At 38.6% G+C, this 18,511-nt stretch overlaps 1 protein-coding gene across 1 annotated transcript in view; it reads right to left on the bottom strand.

Annotated features, from left to right (window-relative positions):
* IFT56 (intraflagellar transport 56) overlaps positions 1-18,511 on the bottom strand; it is a 55,236-nt gene that overhangs the window by 3,833 nt on the left and 32,892 nt on the right. Inside the window, exons 13-16 of the mRNA XM_056341421.1 lie at positions 18,233-18,321; positions 8,133-8,216; positions 5,856-5,925; positions 2,370-2,476 (exon numbers count right to left, since the gene is read on the bottom strand). Of these exons, the coding sequence (XP_056197396.1) occupies positions 2,370-2,476; positions 5,856-5,925; positions 8,133-8,216; positions 18,233-18,321 (350 nt within the window). The remainder of the gene's footprint in view (positions 1-2,369; positions 2,477-5,855; positions 5,926-8,132; positions 8,217-18,232; positions 18,322-18,511) is intronic.

The raw sequence follows: 18,511 nt of genomic DNA, 5'->3' as shown, positions 1-18,511 counted from the left end.
GACACTGTCGACCTTGCTCCATCCGTGTTCATTCAACATTCTGTTGAGTGAAGCCTGGTGTGCAACTGCCTTCTTAAGTTACAGCTACGGTACTGTCTCTGGACCTCCAATATAATATAATGTTTCAGAAACAACGGGAAAACGTTACATAATCTCAAACAACTTGGGCCTTGCCGTTTAGTGGAAGAGGTACAAACAGCTGGCAGTGTAGAAAGAGAAGTTATAACACCATAATAATAATTTTTGAAATGCAGTTCCTTGGTCTTCGGAGCAGTCATTCATGGTCATACATAGACACATAATTAGGCTGAAAGATTTAGTCCTGAAAGTGCAGTTTTTAAGAGCTCTAGATAAATCTAAAGTGTTGGAGCTGCTTCTCCTCTAGAATACAACAAGGTTTTAAGAAGAATTCAGGCAAAGTAATCAACTGAATTAAGTGAAACTTTAAATGGTCTAGAGAGAGATTTGACATACGGTCTAACTGTCAACTTGCTTTCACAGACCGCAGCTATGGGAAACACCAGAGACATAGCCACTTGCTTGAGCAACAAGACTTTTAGGGTGAGATGGTGGATTGAATACTTGAAAGATGTGCAAGAGATAACTTGCTTAGTGCTTTTGAGGTCACAAGGTAGATTTTCTGACTTTTCAGTTATATGTTTGGTAGCATTTTGAAAACATGTTACATTGTCAGATGAAAGAAAACAGCAAAAAAGAATGTTACAGATAGTATGTGGATATTGCTGCTCTTTGGTGAGCTTGGCTGAACTGAGAATCATTGGGAGGTTTTCCAATAGGACTCCATTTACTATCTTTCCTCTATAATGGCAAGTTTGGTCACTGTATCTCTAATAAGCCTATGCTAATAGCTGCTAGCTCTTGTGTATTCACTTGCATTAGGCTCCACTGAACCAGCTCCATGAGCTTTACACCTGTTATCTGTGTTCTGCTTTTCTCACATCTGCCTTCTTACAACAGTGAACTACTATATTTGCACAATCACAAAATTACAAACTGTCTTTATATTTTATATTTAATTTAAATTAAATATAAAATGGTTGCTTCCTAAATAACTGATAAAAATTACCTTCTGGCTCTGGCCAATATAATCTGGAAAGTGGATGGCCTGTGTCTCACCATGACACTTTTCCAAAGAACATCATTTTGTCCTGTCACTGAGCTGCTACTTGTCTATGTCCCAACACAGTGCAATCACCCTTGGAGATGGCAGAGAGGATGCTAGATACAGCATCCTATTATTGTCCACTGACCTCTTGCACGGCAGTACTTTGCATAGGACAACAAATTTTTCTTTTTCTTGTAGTGCCATTTACAATCCTCTCAGACAAGATTTCTTTATATGCCTCTACATCCATCCTGCAGATGAAGCTCTCATGTTCTCTTTCTATGCTTTGCAGAACAGCAAAAAAAGTTGAACCAGAGCTAAGTCTCACTGTATATAGACACCATCTGAGAATTAGATGTTAAGAATTTAGTCAGAATTGTAATCAGCTTCCCAAGATCTCTTCACTATTTAACACAGCTTTGTATAAACTTGAATTTGGAGGTGTGCCAGCAGTGTAGTAGCACGGAGCATCAGAACTAGTAAACATTAATCCAGAAGCTTAGTATAAGTAAGGTAGCATATATTGTAACCTGTCCTAAAATGCCTACAGCATCCCTACTGAAGTGGACATTGTCTTGTCTAGCTTGACTTTTAAAAATGTTAAGACTGCTTAGTCTAACCTTATCTCTTTAGGAGTCCCCTTTAGAACAGGTTCAAAAGAAGAAGAAATATTTTGTGTTAGCAGGGATCCCGTTGTAGGCAGTTAAGCTCACCAGTTTTTCTAAGTAGTTTTACCCCTAGTGATTACACACACACCATGTCTCTCTGCCCCACTCGGGCAGATAGAATAGTAGTTGTGGGAATTCTCTTTCCATTTCTTTATGATTAACAAAGGACTATCTCCCATTGCCATTACAAGCTTTAAGGAAACAAATAACATTGACACAGGAAAAAAACGCACCATGAAGCTACTTGCTGAATCTATGCTAGATTTTTTTCTTAAAAGTTTCTTGTATTTTCTACTAACAATGAATCCCTAGTAGGGGAAGAACTGTTACTGTTATTGATAGCTCTAGCATGCATTAATTTACCAATGTTTTAAACAGTGGGCTGTTGACCAAGAAGGCCTGTAGGTTAAAATACTGACTAATCCTTGCCAACTCATCTACATTATTACGACATCCTGCTGTTATAAAAGAAAGTTCACTAGTGATGACAATGATGGAAAGTATAAAAAAAAATGACTGTTGGTACAATCACTGAATTAACATGTCATACATGAAGCTCCGAAGAGAAGACTCACTCTGTAGCAATCATTTGCAATGATCTGCAATAGGTTAAAGGACTCCCCTGAGGTCTCCATCTTCAGATAGAGCTTCCAGGCCAGCTGTGGTTTCTTATTCATAATATCTGCAATAAAAAATAGCTGGGATTGTGAAAAGAAAATGACGTGCACAATACTCAATGGCAGGAGGAGTAAACGTTCCTAAATTTCTATGCTTAATGTAAATGCATGCCTCACCCTGTGACCATGAGGTTGGGAAGGGAAACTTGTCCTTATCTTCGGCCTTACTAGTGATAACAGCCAATTCATCAGAGATACAAACAGCAAGAGGAATAATTATGGCATTTACACCTCAATTTATATTTCACAGAAACAGCAATAAGCACAACTCTCATGATTTCACATGTGATTAAGGAACAGAATGGGAAGCATTAGAGAAGTTATTTTATGCAGGACAATGAACTGCGGCAATCCATTTAGATGGTGAGATTTAGTATTACGTGTTCTTACACACATAAAAATTTTATTTGGCACAGAACTGAGGTCTTTAATACTTGGTGCCCACCTCAATCTAAACATTCAATTCCCATGATTCATAGCAAACCAAAAAGGAGGGGGTGGGGTGGCAAAGCCCCTCCAAGAATAACAAACCCCAAACTTGTCATTATGCATCTACTAGAAAAAATGTTTCCAAATTCCTGAGATTTTGTGCTAGTTTTAAATATGCCTGTATGACTAGAATTTTTCACTGGCCTTTAACTTTAAAAATTTCTGCTATACATAAATAGAAACAAAAGAATCTGAATCTTCCATCTCAGCTAGTGGAAATTCTACTACGATGTTTGAACACAAAGGGTTCTAAAATTTGATTTTCTGCAGATAAGAACCCATTCTGTTGAATCTGATGTTGATATTGGTGATTTCAGACTGATTCAAGTACTGGGAGAAAATAAAATTAAATTAAGTATTCCTTTCTTTTTAAGCCTTACTAGCTACTCACAGAGCAGCTGGCTGTTCACACATGGATCACTCTTGTGCTCTTTCAAAAGATGGACTGTTTAGTTTATTATATCTGTGCCCACTGTGCCAATACATATGTTGCAGGTGACAATCATCAACAATAAACATGTAGCACCAAATTACAGGATTTATAGACACTTCTTGTTCAGGAGGCAGCAAGACATCAAATCAGATTTTTCTTTCATCAGCTCCAGATACCATACACAGTGCCAAACAGCCAGTTCTTAATTTCCAAATACCAACCCATTCATCTAGAGAAAAGGAGTACTGTGCTAATTCACTTTTTTTTACCTTCTCTTCAAGAAGAATTTGGTATAAATAGTACAATAATATTAAACAAAAAAATACTGTCTAGCATCCAAAAAATATGCATCTTTGGTACTTTTTGCCCTTTGGAAATATTTCAGCATTGAATTGTTTACAGCTCAATACCTAATCATACTTTAACATGAATGTATTGTAATGCTTTGTAATTTCCACAGCAGCTTTTATCCAGAAGGACCTAATAGTAATTTACATACTTGACACAAAAATGTAACTATATTAATCACTGAAAAGTTGTTTCTGCAAAGAATTCTAGCAGCTTGAATTCTAGCAGGGAATGAAAAATCAAAATTTTAAGACAGACACAGAAGAATACAGCAGCTCTACTGAAACTTCAGCAGGAATTCAGAATGGCAAAACACACTCAAGAACATACAGCAACTCCTATGAAAGAGCTAGACAGGTTTTAATTGATAACATGGTGTTAATTCTACTTCTTGCATAATAAGTAGCACCTTCGAAGAGTTTTGCATTCCCACATATATGTCAAAGAACTACTACAGCACAGAATCAGAGGGATGAACACTGTCTACTGAGCAACCATAAATTCCCTTTGCAATGGGAGTTCTCCTGTCAAAAAAATTCACAGAAAACATTCACATATAAAACGCTCAAACCTAACCAGGTATTGCAGCTTAATGATGTCATGGTTTAACCCCAACCAGCAACTAAGTATTGCACAGCCACTTGCTCACTGCCCCCCTGCCCCTAGTGGGATGCGTAGGAGAATCAGGGAAAAAGGTAAAACTTGAGGGCTGAGATAAGAACAATTTAATAATTGAGTTGAAATAAAATAAAATAATAATAACAACAATTGTAATGAAAAGGAGAGAGAGGGAAAGAGGAATAAAATCCAAAAGAAGAAAACCCCTCAAACAAGTGATGTACTATACAATTGCTCGCCATCTGCTGACTGATGCCTAGCCAGTCCCCAAGCAGAAACTGCAGGCTCTGGGCACCCCCTCAATTTATATACTGAGCATGATGTTCTATGGTATGGAGTGTCCATTTGGCTAGCTCAGGTCAGTTGTCCTGGCTATGCCCCCTCCCACTTCCTTGTGCCCTCCAGCCCTCTCACGGAGGGCCTGAGAAACTGAAAAGTCCTTGACTTAGTGTAAACATTACTTAGCAACAATTAAAAACATCGGGGAGTTATTCTCATACTAAATCCAAAACACAGCACTGTACCAGGTACTGAAAAGAAAATTAATTCTACCCCAGTCAAAACCAGGACAAATGAACAAGGAAATAAACTGGCATGTCCTAAAAGTAGAGTCAGATAGGCATCCATAGGTGTCATGTGCCTGTCTGGAAAGATCACATTAGAGATGTTGAACATGTCTGCGATATGGTATTATGTCCCAAAACATACATATTTACATTCCAAGTACAACTACTGAAAACTGTTGGATAAGATAACATTTTTGTATTGAGGCACTGTAAGGAAAACAAATTGGCCTAAGGAGTCTCAGACTGAGTTATTAGAAAAGCCCACCTCTATACTATTTTGCATATGGCACTGTATCTGAATTGGGGTTCAGAAAAACTAAATAAAACTTGCTATAGGATATTTAACATAGCAAAAGTTTTCTGGGTTCACAGAAAGAATGGAAAATTTTTTGGAAGAAAAAAAATGCCGGAGATTATAAAGGACATCCCTCAGGCACAGCAGTTTGGACAACACAAAGAGTAATGTGGTAGGAAGAAAAACACTGTGAACGCTTGCCTCATCCTTCTCTTCCCTAGACATCTGACACTGGCTACTCTTGGAGGCAAACAGACCCTTGGCCCTGACCCAGTATGATGCTTCTATTTTATGTTTTACTCTGAACATTTCAGAGTTGTAACTCAGTCTTAAAAGACAGAAAATCTTCACTCAAGCAATTGAGTAGACAACTGAGAAGAAAAAGGTTCACTGGTTAGGACAAAGCTGCATTGACGGAACTATAACAGCATTGCACTGAAGCAGTAATTGCTTACTATAGCCAGGTGTATGAAAGGTGCAATAACCACCCATGCTATAACTAGTGCAATCAGCTTTTCACTTTCATAGTCCTGAATCCACCTACAACATTAAATTCAATTAGGAAAGTGGATTGCCAAGACTGATGCAATAAAGGAGGATCTGTATTCTGCAATGTTGAGAATAAAGTGACTCACAGCAGCGAGCCAGCCAGCTAAGGTAAACAAAATCATTCTTTATCTTCTCGCTCTGGATCAAAAGGAACACCTGCAGGAAGAAGGAAAATAAAAGATTATACATGCATGTACTTTTTAAACAAAGAGAAGGCACAGCTGCCTCGTTTCAACATGCAGCTAATGCTTAAGCCACACGAACAACTGCTTTATGAGAAGAGTTAGGGTATGCAACTGCAGCGTAGGGACGTCTCTGTGTCGGGTAGGTGGAGGATTCAAACAGTGCCATGCTTATCAAAGGACTTCTGCAGCTTCAAAACGCCAAGCTGTGTGCAGGGTGCGGCCTCCTCTGAACAAGTGCCAGTGGGCGGCCATGCAACACAAACAGCACAAAGGAACACTGGGCCTGTGGGAAAAGCTATTTGGAATGTGTTTGTTTAGGAAGCATTGCAAGCAATTACATTAGCATCTTCTTGAAATACCAGAAGTTTCACATATATATGAGCCTTTCCTCCCTAGACATGTCAGAGACCATTTCAGGGCAGCAATAAGCCTTTTCTAACCATTTTGGTTTCAGTAAGGTTCTGAGGCAAAATGTTCAGCTTTTGTAGCTTACTGTACAAATTCAGGTTTATTACATTCTACAGCTAAAGCAATGCATGGGGGGAGGTTACACATTTTAAATTGTACTCTGGCTTTGCTCACAGAAAAAAAGCTATTTATGCCCCTCTGCAGGTACTGTCAAAAGTCAAAGTATCTTTACAGGAGCAGATATATGTACTGGAACAGTGAGTTCCACAAATTACTGACATTTTTATTGGTTAAACATTGGTGATCCTCAATTTTGGGGCAAGGAGAAGGGGAAAAGGAAGAAATAAAAAGAAAGCAGAATTATCATTGTAAGTAGCACTTTATCATAGGTTTTATTTCATTATGTTCAGGGAGGTAAGCTGTAAGCTTTTAAATAACTTATTAAGTGCTATATGTGGAGATATTTTACAAGTTTATGAGACACTGGGGAAGGGTGATCTTTATATGAAAGTGTCATCACAAAGATCAGACATTAGGCCAGACTAATCAATTTAATTACATAATTCTGTTATTTAAATACATCAGCAATGTAACACAAATTTGTCTAGAATAATGTGTAAGAAACCTGAGTTTACACCTTTGTGATTTTGTTGCCTGGCTTCAGCTAAAGCTTACTTGAAGCATTGTCATCTTTATGAGGTCTCAGGAATTAGTGTAGCCTGCCAGCATAGTTTTAAAACATACTCACTTGACTTTTCATTAAGCTAACTAAATTAAGGCAGGTGAATTGACATATATATCCTTTTGCCTGACAGTCTTGGATATTTTTCTTAAGAGAGAGATGCACTTTCAGGTAACAGAAGTTAAGAGGGTGGGTGCTGGGGGGGAAAAAACCCACACTACCCCCCAAAACAAACAAACAAACAAACAAACCGAAACCCAAACCCCCACAAAACAAAAAACGAACAACAACAACCAAACAAACCATAAAAAACCCAAAAAACTCCCCCAAAACCCAGGGGGGCTCTGTTGTTGAGAAACCTGAAGAGTTAAAAAGTTAGAAAGACAAGACAAACAAAAACCCCAAACCAACCAAACCTATATGATTCACTTCAGGCTATGTGGTTGCTTTTTTTTCCTGGCTTGTCTTCTTTCTGGTCTTGTGGAAAAGATTGCTTCCATCTTCATAATAGCTATTTGCTTTTGCATATTTTAGTTGTAATTAAGTTTCTTCTGCACATAGACACAAAAAATGCTGTGTGTAGAAGTTAATCTCTTCCAGCTGTATCTGTATGCTGCTGAATAAGATACTGAGCACTTCCTCTTTTCCTCCCACATCTCTCAGAGGAAGAATATGGGTTTTTTAAACACAAATTTCTAGGGACACCTAGAAGCTCTTAACTATTCAGTGCCTTTTACTCAGCATGCCCTAGTCAGTCTGATCAATAGGACTGCCTGGGATCCCACACAAAGCATAGGAAATCTGATTAAGAGGGCATTCTTTGATCAATTAGATAGCTACAAGCACTCTTGTGATGCGCCACAAGCAGCATGACTCCCCATATACCTCACATTACAAGATTAGCAAGATAATCTTTTCTGAATAGTGTTCGTTGAGAGTTTCAGTTCCTCTAAGAAGGGGAAGATGATGTTCCACACAACCTACTTATTTTCAACCAACATGAAGATCTAGAGGGAGAAAAGGAAGGAAAGGGGGGAGTATGTGGGAAATGTTTCCATTGTTGTTTTTTAAAGAAAGTAAATACATACCTCTTCAGCCTCACTAAAATTGCCCATGGCAGCTTTGGCTTGGGCGTAGTTGAAGTTAAATGTGTCATCGTTGTAGAAGTAACTCTGGAAAATATGCCACACAAACAATCCCCAAATAAATAAAACAAAAAAATCTACTCCCATGGTAAAATAACACTAAAAATACCCCCACCCCCCGCCCCCTGCAATGTGAGTCAGGCTATATCAAGACAATGGGAAGAAAAAAGAAAAACCTACATTATGAACAGACGGCATTTATAAACAGTGGGTAGAAAATTATGGACTGGCTTTCCATCCTACATTCGTGACTACAAACACAGCTGGAACATTCCACAGTATTAACTATGAGAGATCTGGAAAATGCTCTAAGTTCAAAATTGCAGTGGCAGCTTTTGTGGGTATAATTTTCACTTTGGGCATGTGAAGACATGCTGTGCTGCCATGGTCTCTTTCACCTCCCAAGCACTTATTTCACCACTAGGGTGGGTAAATAGGCAGTTGACTCTCTAACAGCTTAAGGAGATGAACAGTTTGTTTTTCTAGGACTTCTCAAGGTTCAACACAAGATCCTGTGGACCTGATTATGTGACAGATGCTAGTCTGACACACTGGATCCCATGGACGGAGGTGAAGCTGCAGTACTGGGCTGTAGCCAGGCAGCTCACTGTGTAATAGGACTTCCTTAGGCTCAAACCTTGCTTACAGGCACCCTTCTCTCTATCTTAAGTACAAAACCAAGTTTTTCTTTCCCATAATATTAGACTGGACATGCCTGGCTAATGACAGATCAGGCTGATATAGCTGTATCTTTTTGGAAAAGCTGCATGGGCCAAAGCGGGAAGTACAACTCTAGGTACAGGTTAGCCTGATGTTTGGGTTTGACCCAAATAGTTTAGATTTGATCATGGTCAGATGTCCAAACTGAAGTATAACTCAGACAACCAGAAGTCAGCTGAGCAAATGGGTCTTTACAATTTAATACTATATTACAATTGATGTTGTTTTGTTGCCAACAGGGTAAGTGGGATAAAGTGCCTTATATTGATATCTTTATGACTTTGTATAGAGAACCAGATACTCAGAAAAAGTGTAAATGGGAGGAGATGTGTTGATGCTGTATGTGCTGGGAAGAAGAGTATACGTGGAAAGAATTGCAGTAAGAATGGGACTGTATGTTGTTGCAGGAGGAACTGGAGGATATACAGTTGTTGGTGCCCACAGTCCCACACCTATATGGTACAAATGCAGGAAAAATCATCAGATGCTTCCAAAACTGCGCTCCTCACCCCCCCAAAAAACCCCCACCAAACCACAAACCAAACCAAACCCAAACCCCAAACAAAAACCTAAACCAGATGGGTGATAAAAACTTCAGTCCTGTTTCCAGCAGGACAAGGGGGCAAGTCCAGTCTGAAGCTAGTCTCAAAGAGCAATCTCAATCTCAGAGGTCAAGCACCTCTGAGACAAGCACTAGGGGTGGAGGGCTTACCAGTTCTTGTACATGTGCCATTTGCTACCTCTGATCTGGAAACAAACTGTCAGTTTTTATCAGGAAAACCCTGACAGAATGTACCAGTTCTAGAAAACAGGGTCCTAAAGAAAGTCCATCAGCTTTTTATGAGAGGTTGTGAGGTAGACAAAAAGTGGACGGATTTAAATCTAGATGCGAAAGCTAATCAGAAAATGTCGAACATGTTATTAGTTGGACAATCATCACAAGCTGTAAGAAAAAATTGCAGAAGGTCGACAGGGCAAGAGGAATGTCTCACAGTTGATAGAGATAGCATATAAAGTGTGTAAAAAACGAAAGCAGAAAAAAGAACAAAAAGCATCTCTATTGGTAGCAGGTAACAGAGGAATAGGTAGAGGAAGAGGAAGAATAAAGAGAGGAAGAATGGGAATGGGGTTGGGAAGAGATCTGAAAAGTCGAACATCCTTGGGACTGAATCAGTTGTGCTATATGCAAAAAAGAAGGACATCAGAAGGAGTGTCCTACCTCGGGGGGGAAAGCGTGAGTCAGGGGACAAAAAGGATGTAAATCTTATTTTGTTAGAAAATTAGGATGAATGAAGGGGACCGGGGGATAAAATCAAAGTTTCCCCAGCTGATCCTCTGGTTCCAGTGAAGTTGGTGAATGAGATTACTGATTATTTTTTTTTGACGGATAGTGGAGCAACTCATTTCCTAATCATTAGTTGTAAGTGACCCTTAAATAAAATGACAACCCCAATTGTTGGGACAACGGGAAAATGAACTATATGGCCTCTCTTAAAACCTATGGAATGCACAATTTGAAATACTAAATTAACTCAATAATTTCTATATATGCCTTATTATGCAAGTTGAATGCTCAAATAACTTTCTCTGAGAATTCTGTACAGCTCCACATCCCACCTGATACAGCTTCAAAAGCATAAATTTGCTTGCTGACAGATAAAACTTTAGAGAAGCCTGAATACAACATCCCAGACATGGTATTGAATGCGATAATTCTCTTGGTTTGGGCATATAAGAAACTGGGAAAAGCAAAGAATGCATCTCCTATTGAAATTGAGTTGAAACCTTAGGCAAAACTGGTAAGGAGAAGACAATACCCTATCAAAATTGAAGCTAGGAAAGGGTGGGAACCAATAATTAATGCCTTCCTAGAACATGGACTGTTGCAGGAGTGCCAATCTGAATATAATACTTCTATATTGCCTGTAAAGAAACCCAGGACTCATGAGCTGGTCCAAGATTTAAGGGAAGTAAATTGGATCACTGTAGATGTTCATCTGTGGTAACAACTCCATATATGCTTTTAGCCACAATACCAGAGACAAATGTTTATTTTACAATTCTGGATCTGAAATCTGCATACCTGTTGATGAGCAGAGTCAGACCCTCTTCACCTTTGAATGAGAGCACACAACTACCGGAAGAAAAGTCAGTTAAGCTGGACGGTGCTCCCACAAGGTTTCAAGAACAGCCTCACTCTGTTTGGTAATGTACTGGCAAAGGAACTGGAGCCATGGCAAGGTAAATACCCTGATATTACTGTGCTTCAATATGGAGATGACAAGTTGATTGGAGCGAGCTGTTTGGAAGCAACAGCTAAGTTTAGAAAACCTACTGGCATTTGCAGGTTACCAGGTTTCAAAAAGTAAAAGCACAAATAGCTCAAGAAAAAGTTCAATATTTAGAGTTTGAAGTTCCCAGGGGAAAGAGAGAACTTGGAACTGATAGAAAAGAAGCCATCTGTCAGGTATCAGTGCCAAAGTCAAAGAGAGCTATAAGGATTTTTAGGAATGGCAGGATGGTGCAGGATATGGATACCAACTTTTGAATGGATGGCTAAGCCTTTATATGAAGCCATAAAAGGTCCTAGAGAACTGTTAGAATGGACTACAGAATTTCGGAATGGTTTTGATGACATAAAACCAAAATTGATGGAAGCTCCAGCTTTGGGCTTACCTAACATGAACAAGCCTTTTCAGCTGTATGTACATGAAAGGCAGCAGGTGGCGCTGGGAGTGTTAACTGAGCTGCTTGGTGACTGGAAGTGGCCAGTCAACTATTTTTTGTAAACAATTAAGTGAAGTAAAGGCTGGCCTGCTTGCCTATGAGCTGTAGCTGCCACAGCACTGCTAACTGAAAATCAGCTTTAGGACCCCAGTGACTGTCCTAGTGCCTCAGGCAGTAGCAGCTGTGCTAGAACAGAAAGGACATCACTGGATCTCTCCTACTCCGCTAGTGAGATACCAAGCAGTGTTGCTAGAACAGGACACAGATCTTACAACAGTAACCTCCCTGAACTCTGCCACCCTATTGCTCCTGCCAGAACAAGAACCTATACAACATGATTGTTTAAGTACTATTGAGCAAGTTTTTGCTAGCAGACCAGACTTGAAAGATGGACCATTTGGGAGCCCAGATACAGAAAGATATAGAATTGTTCATAGATGGGAATAGCTTTGTATGTAACAAAGTAAGACAGGCAGGATATGCAGAAATGGAAGATATTGAAGCTAATGTATTACTTCCTAATACACCAGCCCAAAAGGCAAAAATAATTGCTTTAACTCAAGCATTAGAAATTGGAAAAGGGAAAAGGATTAACGTCTGTACAGATCCTAAGTATGCATTTGGAGGTATTCATGCTCATGGAGCAGTCTGGAAAGAAAGAGGAATTACTCCTGGGGAACACTGGAAAATAGATTTTTCTGAGTTGCCGAGCTGCAACCAGTATAAGTATTTGCTTGTTTTAGTAGATACCTTTTCAGGATGGCCGGAAGTGATCCCTTGCTGTACTAATCGGGTGAGAGAAGTCGTTAAGATACATGAATCAAGGAGCACTTTTGCCTTTGGATTTACCAGTGCATCAATTTCAACCAGGAGATCTGGCTTACCTCAAAAGTTGGAGAGATGAACCACTAAAAGAAAAATGGAAAGGCCCATATGCTGTTCCAGTGACTGCCTACATAGCAGTGAAATTAGGAGTAGTTGACTTCTGGATACATTATACCTGGGTGAAGAAGGCATGTATAACAAAACTGTGGACCACTGAACAAACTGGGGACTGTAAATTAAAATTTTCTAAAGGTTGATGAACCATACAAGGGATTTTGAAAAATCATATCTTGAATTAGATTATACTTAAGGATTAATTTTGTATTGTTGCATGCTAGTAATAAGAACTGTAGTAGTAGTAGAATGCATGCAGAAGAATATTGATTTCCTTGTAACAAGAAATGGTACTAGAAATTGGTATCCTTTGCTTAGTTATAGTGATAGGACAAAGCAGGAACTCTGAGAAGCAGCCATTAAAGGACCCTTGGGAGGAAAACAGGCATTTTAAACCAAAACAGAAAAGAATACAAATAGTGAACAAACCCAATTACTAGGTCTGTACACACTTCCTAGAAACCTCAGAGAGAGGAACTCCTTTAATCAGGATTCTCATGCCTGCTAACGTATCTTGGGGAGAATTATGGGCAAATACATCCTTTAATATAAACTGAGGAAGAGAAGAACAGGAATGGGAAATATCACTGTTCTCCTGGAAAATTATTACACTTGTATCCAAAGATGCAATCCTATGAAAGGAACAGATAAATCAGATTGCAAAATAGGTTATCCAACATTCCTTGGGAAATACACACAATCTAATAAAACAATTGGCTGACCTGACTACTCAAAATAGAATGGCTTTTGGGTAGAGATTTGTTAATGGATAAAGAAGGTGATATACATTGTGACTGTACGAATTCTAATATTTGTGAATATATATGTATTAATTCAATGTACATGGAGATATTCGACCTTGTGTGGGCTGACCAATGAAAAGATGATACTAATATAAGGGGAAAATATAAATTCTTTCCTTATACAGTCTCAAAGGGGGGATATGAAACAAGAATTATAGACTTTAAAGAAAACAAGAAAGAATTTGAGAAACAGAGGATGTTAATCAACCCTTACAAACAGTTAACAAGACATGGCCTTGGGAGAAGGAATAGTCATCATCATAAATATGCCAAGCTGGGACACAACAAGATAAACTCAAGGGGAACCAAATGGTTAATGAGACCAAACAGAAAATTACTTGAACTATACATGAACTATCCTAATTAACATACTAAAAGGTCCACCCTCGAGCAAAGAGAGCCCTCTGCAAACAAAGCCCTCTCCCCATAGAACATGCAGTGAAAAGAAAGAACATGTTACCTCTAAATGGAGACAAGGCTAGTAGGAACCAATGAGAATTAAGTGTGACTAAATGTAATTATAAACAATTGTTCAAAGTGTATAAAATGTTTTACCATGTGTTAAGAGGTGGGCTAGTTTTGTGGATTTACCACCTAGCACCCATCTCTGCACAGACATGCAATAAACAGATATCTTGGCTCTGTGTGTGTTTCAGCTTTTGCACACCAGGTGAAGAACCCTGATTTGACTGCATAACAGCAATGTGTGTGAAAGATGTTTTTCCTTATATAAACATCTATAAAAGAAACAGAACTGGTGTAGGAAGATCAAACTTCCCTCATTAAAGTGTGAGGAGGAGATAAAAAGCATAGTTGGGACTGTAAAAAAGATATGGAAGCAAGCAGGAAAATACTTTCCCAGTGCTCTCTTATCTTCTTCAGTGATGTAGGGACATTGGACAAACCTCTCCCCTTCCGTGTCACAGGCAGTCAAAGGGTACAAATTCAGGCCACCCACATATATATATATATATATATATATCCATCTCAAGCTAGTGCCTTGGCAGGAGAGGTGGGGGGTTGCCACCATTTGCTGGATGTCTAGGTTTCACCCAGATAGTGTTATGTTAGGGTTCAAAAGCTGGCAAATACAACAAGCTATGTGAAAGCACCAGGTTGAATTAATCAGGAGATTCTTGAGCCCAGTTTGTGAAAACATTTCAGTACCCTTAGGGTGAACTCATGGGTTTTTCCATATAAGAATTACAACATTTCACTGTGTTCTTCCTCAGTGATAGTTTCATGTGAATCAGCACAAGTCCCAGGTTAAGCAAAGCTGGTGAGCAAGATCCTAGTTTTAAGGCATGAATAGTTTCCTCTGTTCAAATAGTTCCCACTGTATTTTTGAATTAAAATGGAAAAGAAACTGTCAGTAATCAAACTCAAAAAATATGTCATTCTATTCTGGCTGTATTAGTACTAGAGACCAGACCTGCTGCAAAACCAAAACTAGCAAGAAATGAACTACTGCTGCTGATAGTGCAAAACATTCACAGCAGCTAGATTTGTAAATTTTTTTAAAACCACATTGTATGTACTGGACTTCACTCTTTTGTGGTCTTTCTAGTGGTCTTCAGTCTTTTCCTAAAACTAACTGTGGTCTGAGTGGTGTCCATTTCAATGAGATGCTCAGATACCCAGTTGAACAATGAAGCATTCCTTGCGGCCAGAACTCAGCTGAGCCTGAATTAGCTTGTCTTCTCAGTTGATCCTCAGTATTATAATGTCACCCTCAGGGCAGCTAGCAACACATTTATAATAAGGTGTCCTTTGAGACATTCTCATGCCTACAGCAGTTTTAATCAATCATGGATGAAGGTGGTGTTTCCTGACAGAATATCACACAACCAATCTTCACAGAGTGTGCAGCTCCACTTAAAGAGCTGCAAAGATTCTACTTAAGTTTACTCCTGTGAATGAAACACAGAGGTCACAGAGGTAACTGTAAAGCCACCTAAACCTTGCCTGTTACATGGTACAGGAAAAATTATTTGCATCCATGTGACCTGAAGAGTAGGGCAATGACCTAAGTAAATCTGAGCAGTGGCTAGTTTCAGCTAAAAAATTATGAGAATGATCAACTACTTCAAAAGGACCATGCAAGGAAAGTGGCAGTGGGCAGATAAATAACAAGGACTAAGGACAAAAGTTACCAACAGTGCTATGTCTCAGATTACTTGTATTTATGATTCCCTTCAAGAATTTAACAAATACATATTTTACTTAAAGCTTAATCATTTTGCAACTTGCTAGATAGAGTCTATGAAACTTTCCAAAATCGCAATTTCAACCCTACCTTGAACTATGACAATGAGTTCCATAAACCAACTGTGTTTTGAGGGACAAAATTCTTCTTAGAAAAGGCATTGTGAAATTGCTGCAATTCCAGCAAGCTGTATCTTGTTTTCAGACTCCCCTAATACAAATGGCATATCTACCTTGTTTATTCTAATCCTCATTTTATAGAATTCTATTTTCTTAATTTCCTTATATATATTTTATGAACTTTCCTCTATAGCAAATAATATTTATCTTCTAAATCTCTTAAGACAATATTTCAATTTCTAATTATTCTCTGAATCAACTTTCTTTCCACATTTGAGGGGGTAGTGGCCAGTATTTCAAATAAGAGTATACTACTGTGCAATGAAAGGCATCAATCTTCTTTCTATACTGAATTTTCTTTATTTAGCTTAGCATTTTGTTTCCCCCTTATAAACGCATGCTCATTACAACTGTGAAAACTGAGGGACTATGCTAAAAAAATTCATTATCTTTGCCTAGATATGGGTCAAATCAAAACATATATATGGTTACTGATGCCAAAGGCATGTATATGTGGACAATTCCAGCTTGCAAATCCATGTATATACATTATAATGTGCAACAGTATTTCTACAGAACAGCAAAACAGCTAAGTTTTTGAAACAAAGCAGAACACCCAAACAAGCAGTCAGATAACCCTTCCCCTCTCCTGTGCACACATAACAAAATTGTTTCTCCCAAATCTGACAAAGTAAGAATGCTTCTTCTTCTAGTTGATAAACATAGCAGGACTGAAGGGTTGCATACTTGCATACATATTCTGCCTCCCTCCTGACAGTTTTTAAACATTATATCTATTCCTCATCTATATTTTTCTCTGCATGGGCTCTTCCAAACATCACACAAAATAACACCAAGTATTCTGTACTCTTCCTTTTCTCTTCAGATTTTCTTTCCAAACCTTCCTGTAACACTTTCCTTCACACCCTCACAGATGCAGAATTGTGTCACCTAATCCCCTCCCTGTAGCACTTATCTTGCCTCACAACTCTGGGCTATCCTCTAATCACTCTATTGCCTACTTTCACTCTCTTAATTTCTGTTTAGCATCTTGTTTGTTTCTGGCTCTTTCCCTTACAAACACTAGCCTTACTTCCCAATATTAATGACAACTCCATTTGCCTCCCTAGATGCTACGCTTCTCTCTCTCTCATTTCTAAGGTTTCCCATATACCTTGGAGGTGGTGAGTAAATTTTAACTTTTTCAGGTTAGAACTAGTTTTAAAACTTTTTAAAGGAAATTGAAAGAGCTGGCATTTCTACGGGGTGACCCATTCCATTCTAAGATAAGCGTAAGAAATACACAGGGTGAATTATCCTCTAGAAATTACCATCTGCCACCATTGGCTATAGACTGAGACCAAATGATCAGTTATAACTAGAAATCTGATTTTTGGGTGGCTCAAGTTAGGCAAGACAAATCTCACTGTTAGTTTCCAGCTCCCCTTTTCTTCGATTACACACACTCCAATTTAAGGTGGTGGTAGTGTGGGGTATCTCTTCATTCCACTACAGTGGAGCCATTCTAGTGTCTACAGCCACTATGGCATTTCTTCAGTGACCTCTTTCCAGACAAAGTTTAAACACCCTACACCTTCACCATCAGCTGCTTTTGGCACCATTACAACCACGTTTTTCTTTAGATCTCACCCCCCTTAGAACACTGTAATTCTGCTCATCTTGTATAGCTCCCTAATAATTTATTTTTAGATTCATGTTCATCTTCCTACCAGATATGAGTTCTTACAACTCTAGTTTCAAAACACTGGAATGAAGCTGCAATCAGTTAACCCCATAGTCACACTTCAGACTCTCTTTTTTGCCTCATGTCTGACTTGTAACTGGATATCTGTAAGTTATCCATTGAATACTGGTGATCTGATAATGCTGCATTATAACTGCAGACTCCTTCTCTTACTTTGAAAAATGCCACATTGCCTGCGTACCACTCAGATTACTTCTGCAAAAAATAATATTCTTAGCTTACTGCTTTGGTAATACTGCCCTATCTTAGCTCTTCAGTGACTGCTTTCCCTGTAAAATATAAGGACATTCCTTAATGTCCTATCTTCCTTATGCTCTCTTGTTCATAAAAATGTTGTCCCCAATTATCAACCAGTGACAATAATCTCCATCATTCATTTGATAAGTCTTGAGAAAACATTTGCTTTTTTACCTCCATGCTGCTCACCCCATAAATACCCACATTTTTTTTCATTGTCTTTCTTTAATTATCTTCCTCATTTTCTGTGATGCCACCAGAAAGCCTGATAGTGGTTAAATTGCAAGTGTGGTGAGACCATCGTGCCCATCATGCTGCACAATGCTATCTTATAAACTGCTTCTTTACATTTTGATCCATTTACTGTACTGACCACTTATGTCCCACTGTTACTCCTGTGTTTTGCTGTTACTCCTGTGTTTCTGTATCTTTTTATGCTTACATAGTGTCTCTAACAGTACGGTCTAATTCCTTAAGTAGTGATTCCATGCATTAGAGTATTACCAATACTAAATAAAAATACTAACCTTGACTGAGTTGAGGTAAATCAGGACATTACCAAACTGTCTAAGAAGAAAGAAGCAGGAGGACATGCACTGTCTCCCTGGAATGGTATCTAAAATTCAGAAGGGAAAAGCAGATTTGTAGAATTAAAAATCACTGCCAAGATTTCTGGGAACTATAAATGCAGCTAACTTCTAAAAATAGTGTAACTTGCATTTTCAGGCAAAGGACCGTACTAGAAGTTAGAATAGCTACTAGTTCATCTTGTCAACTTTCTCTACAGCATCCAACTATTGCAAGAC

The sequence above is a fragment of the Falco biarmicus genome, chromosome 5 (assembly GCF_023638135.1).
Source record: "Falco biarmicus isolate bFalBia1 chromosome 5, bFalBia1.pri, whole genome shotgun sequence".
Classification (NCBI taxonomy): domain Eukaryota; kingdom Metazoa; phylum Chordata; class Aves; order Falconiformes; family Falconidae; genus Falco; species Falco biarmicus.
The sequence above is the reverse complement of the archived record's forward strand: the minus strand, read 5'-3'. Positions and strand labels throughout refer to the sequence as shown.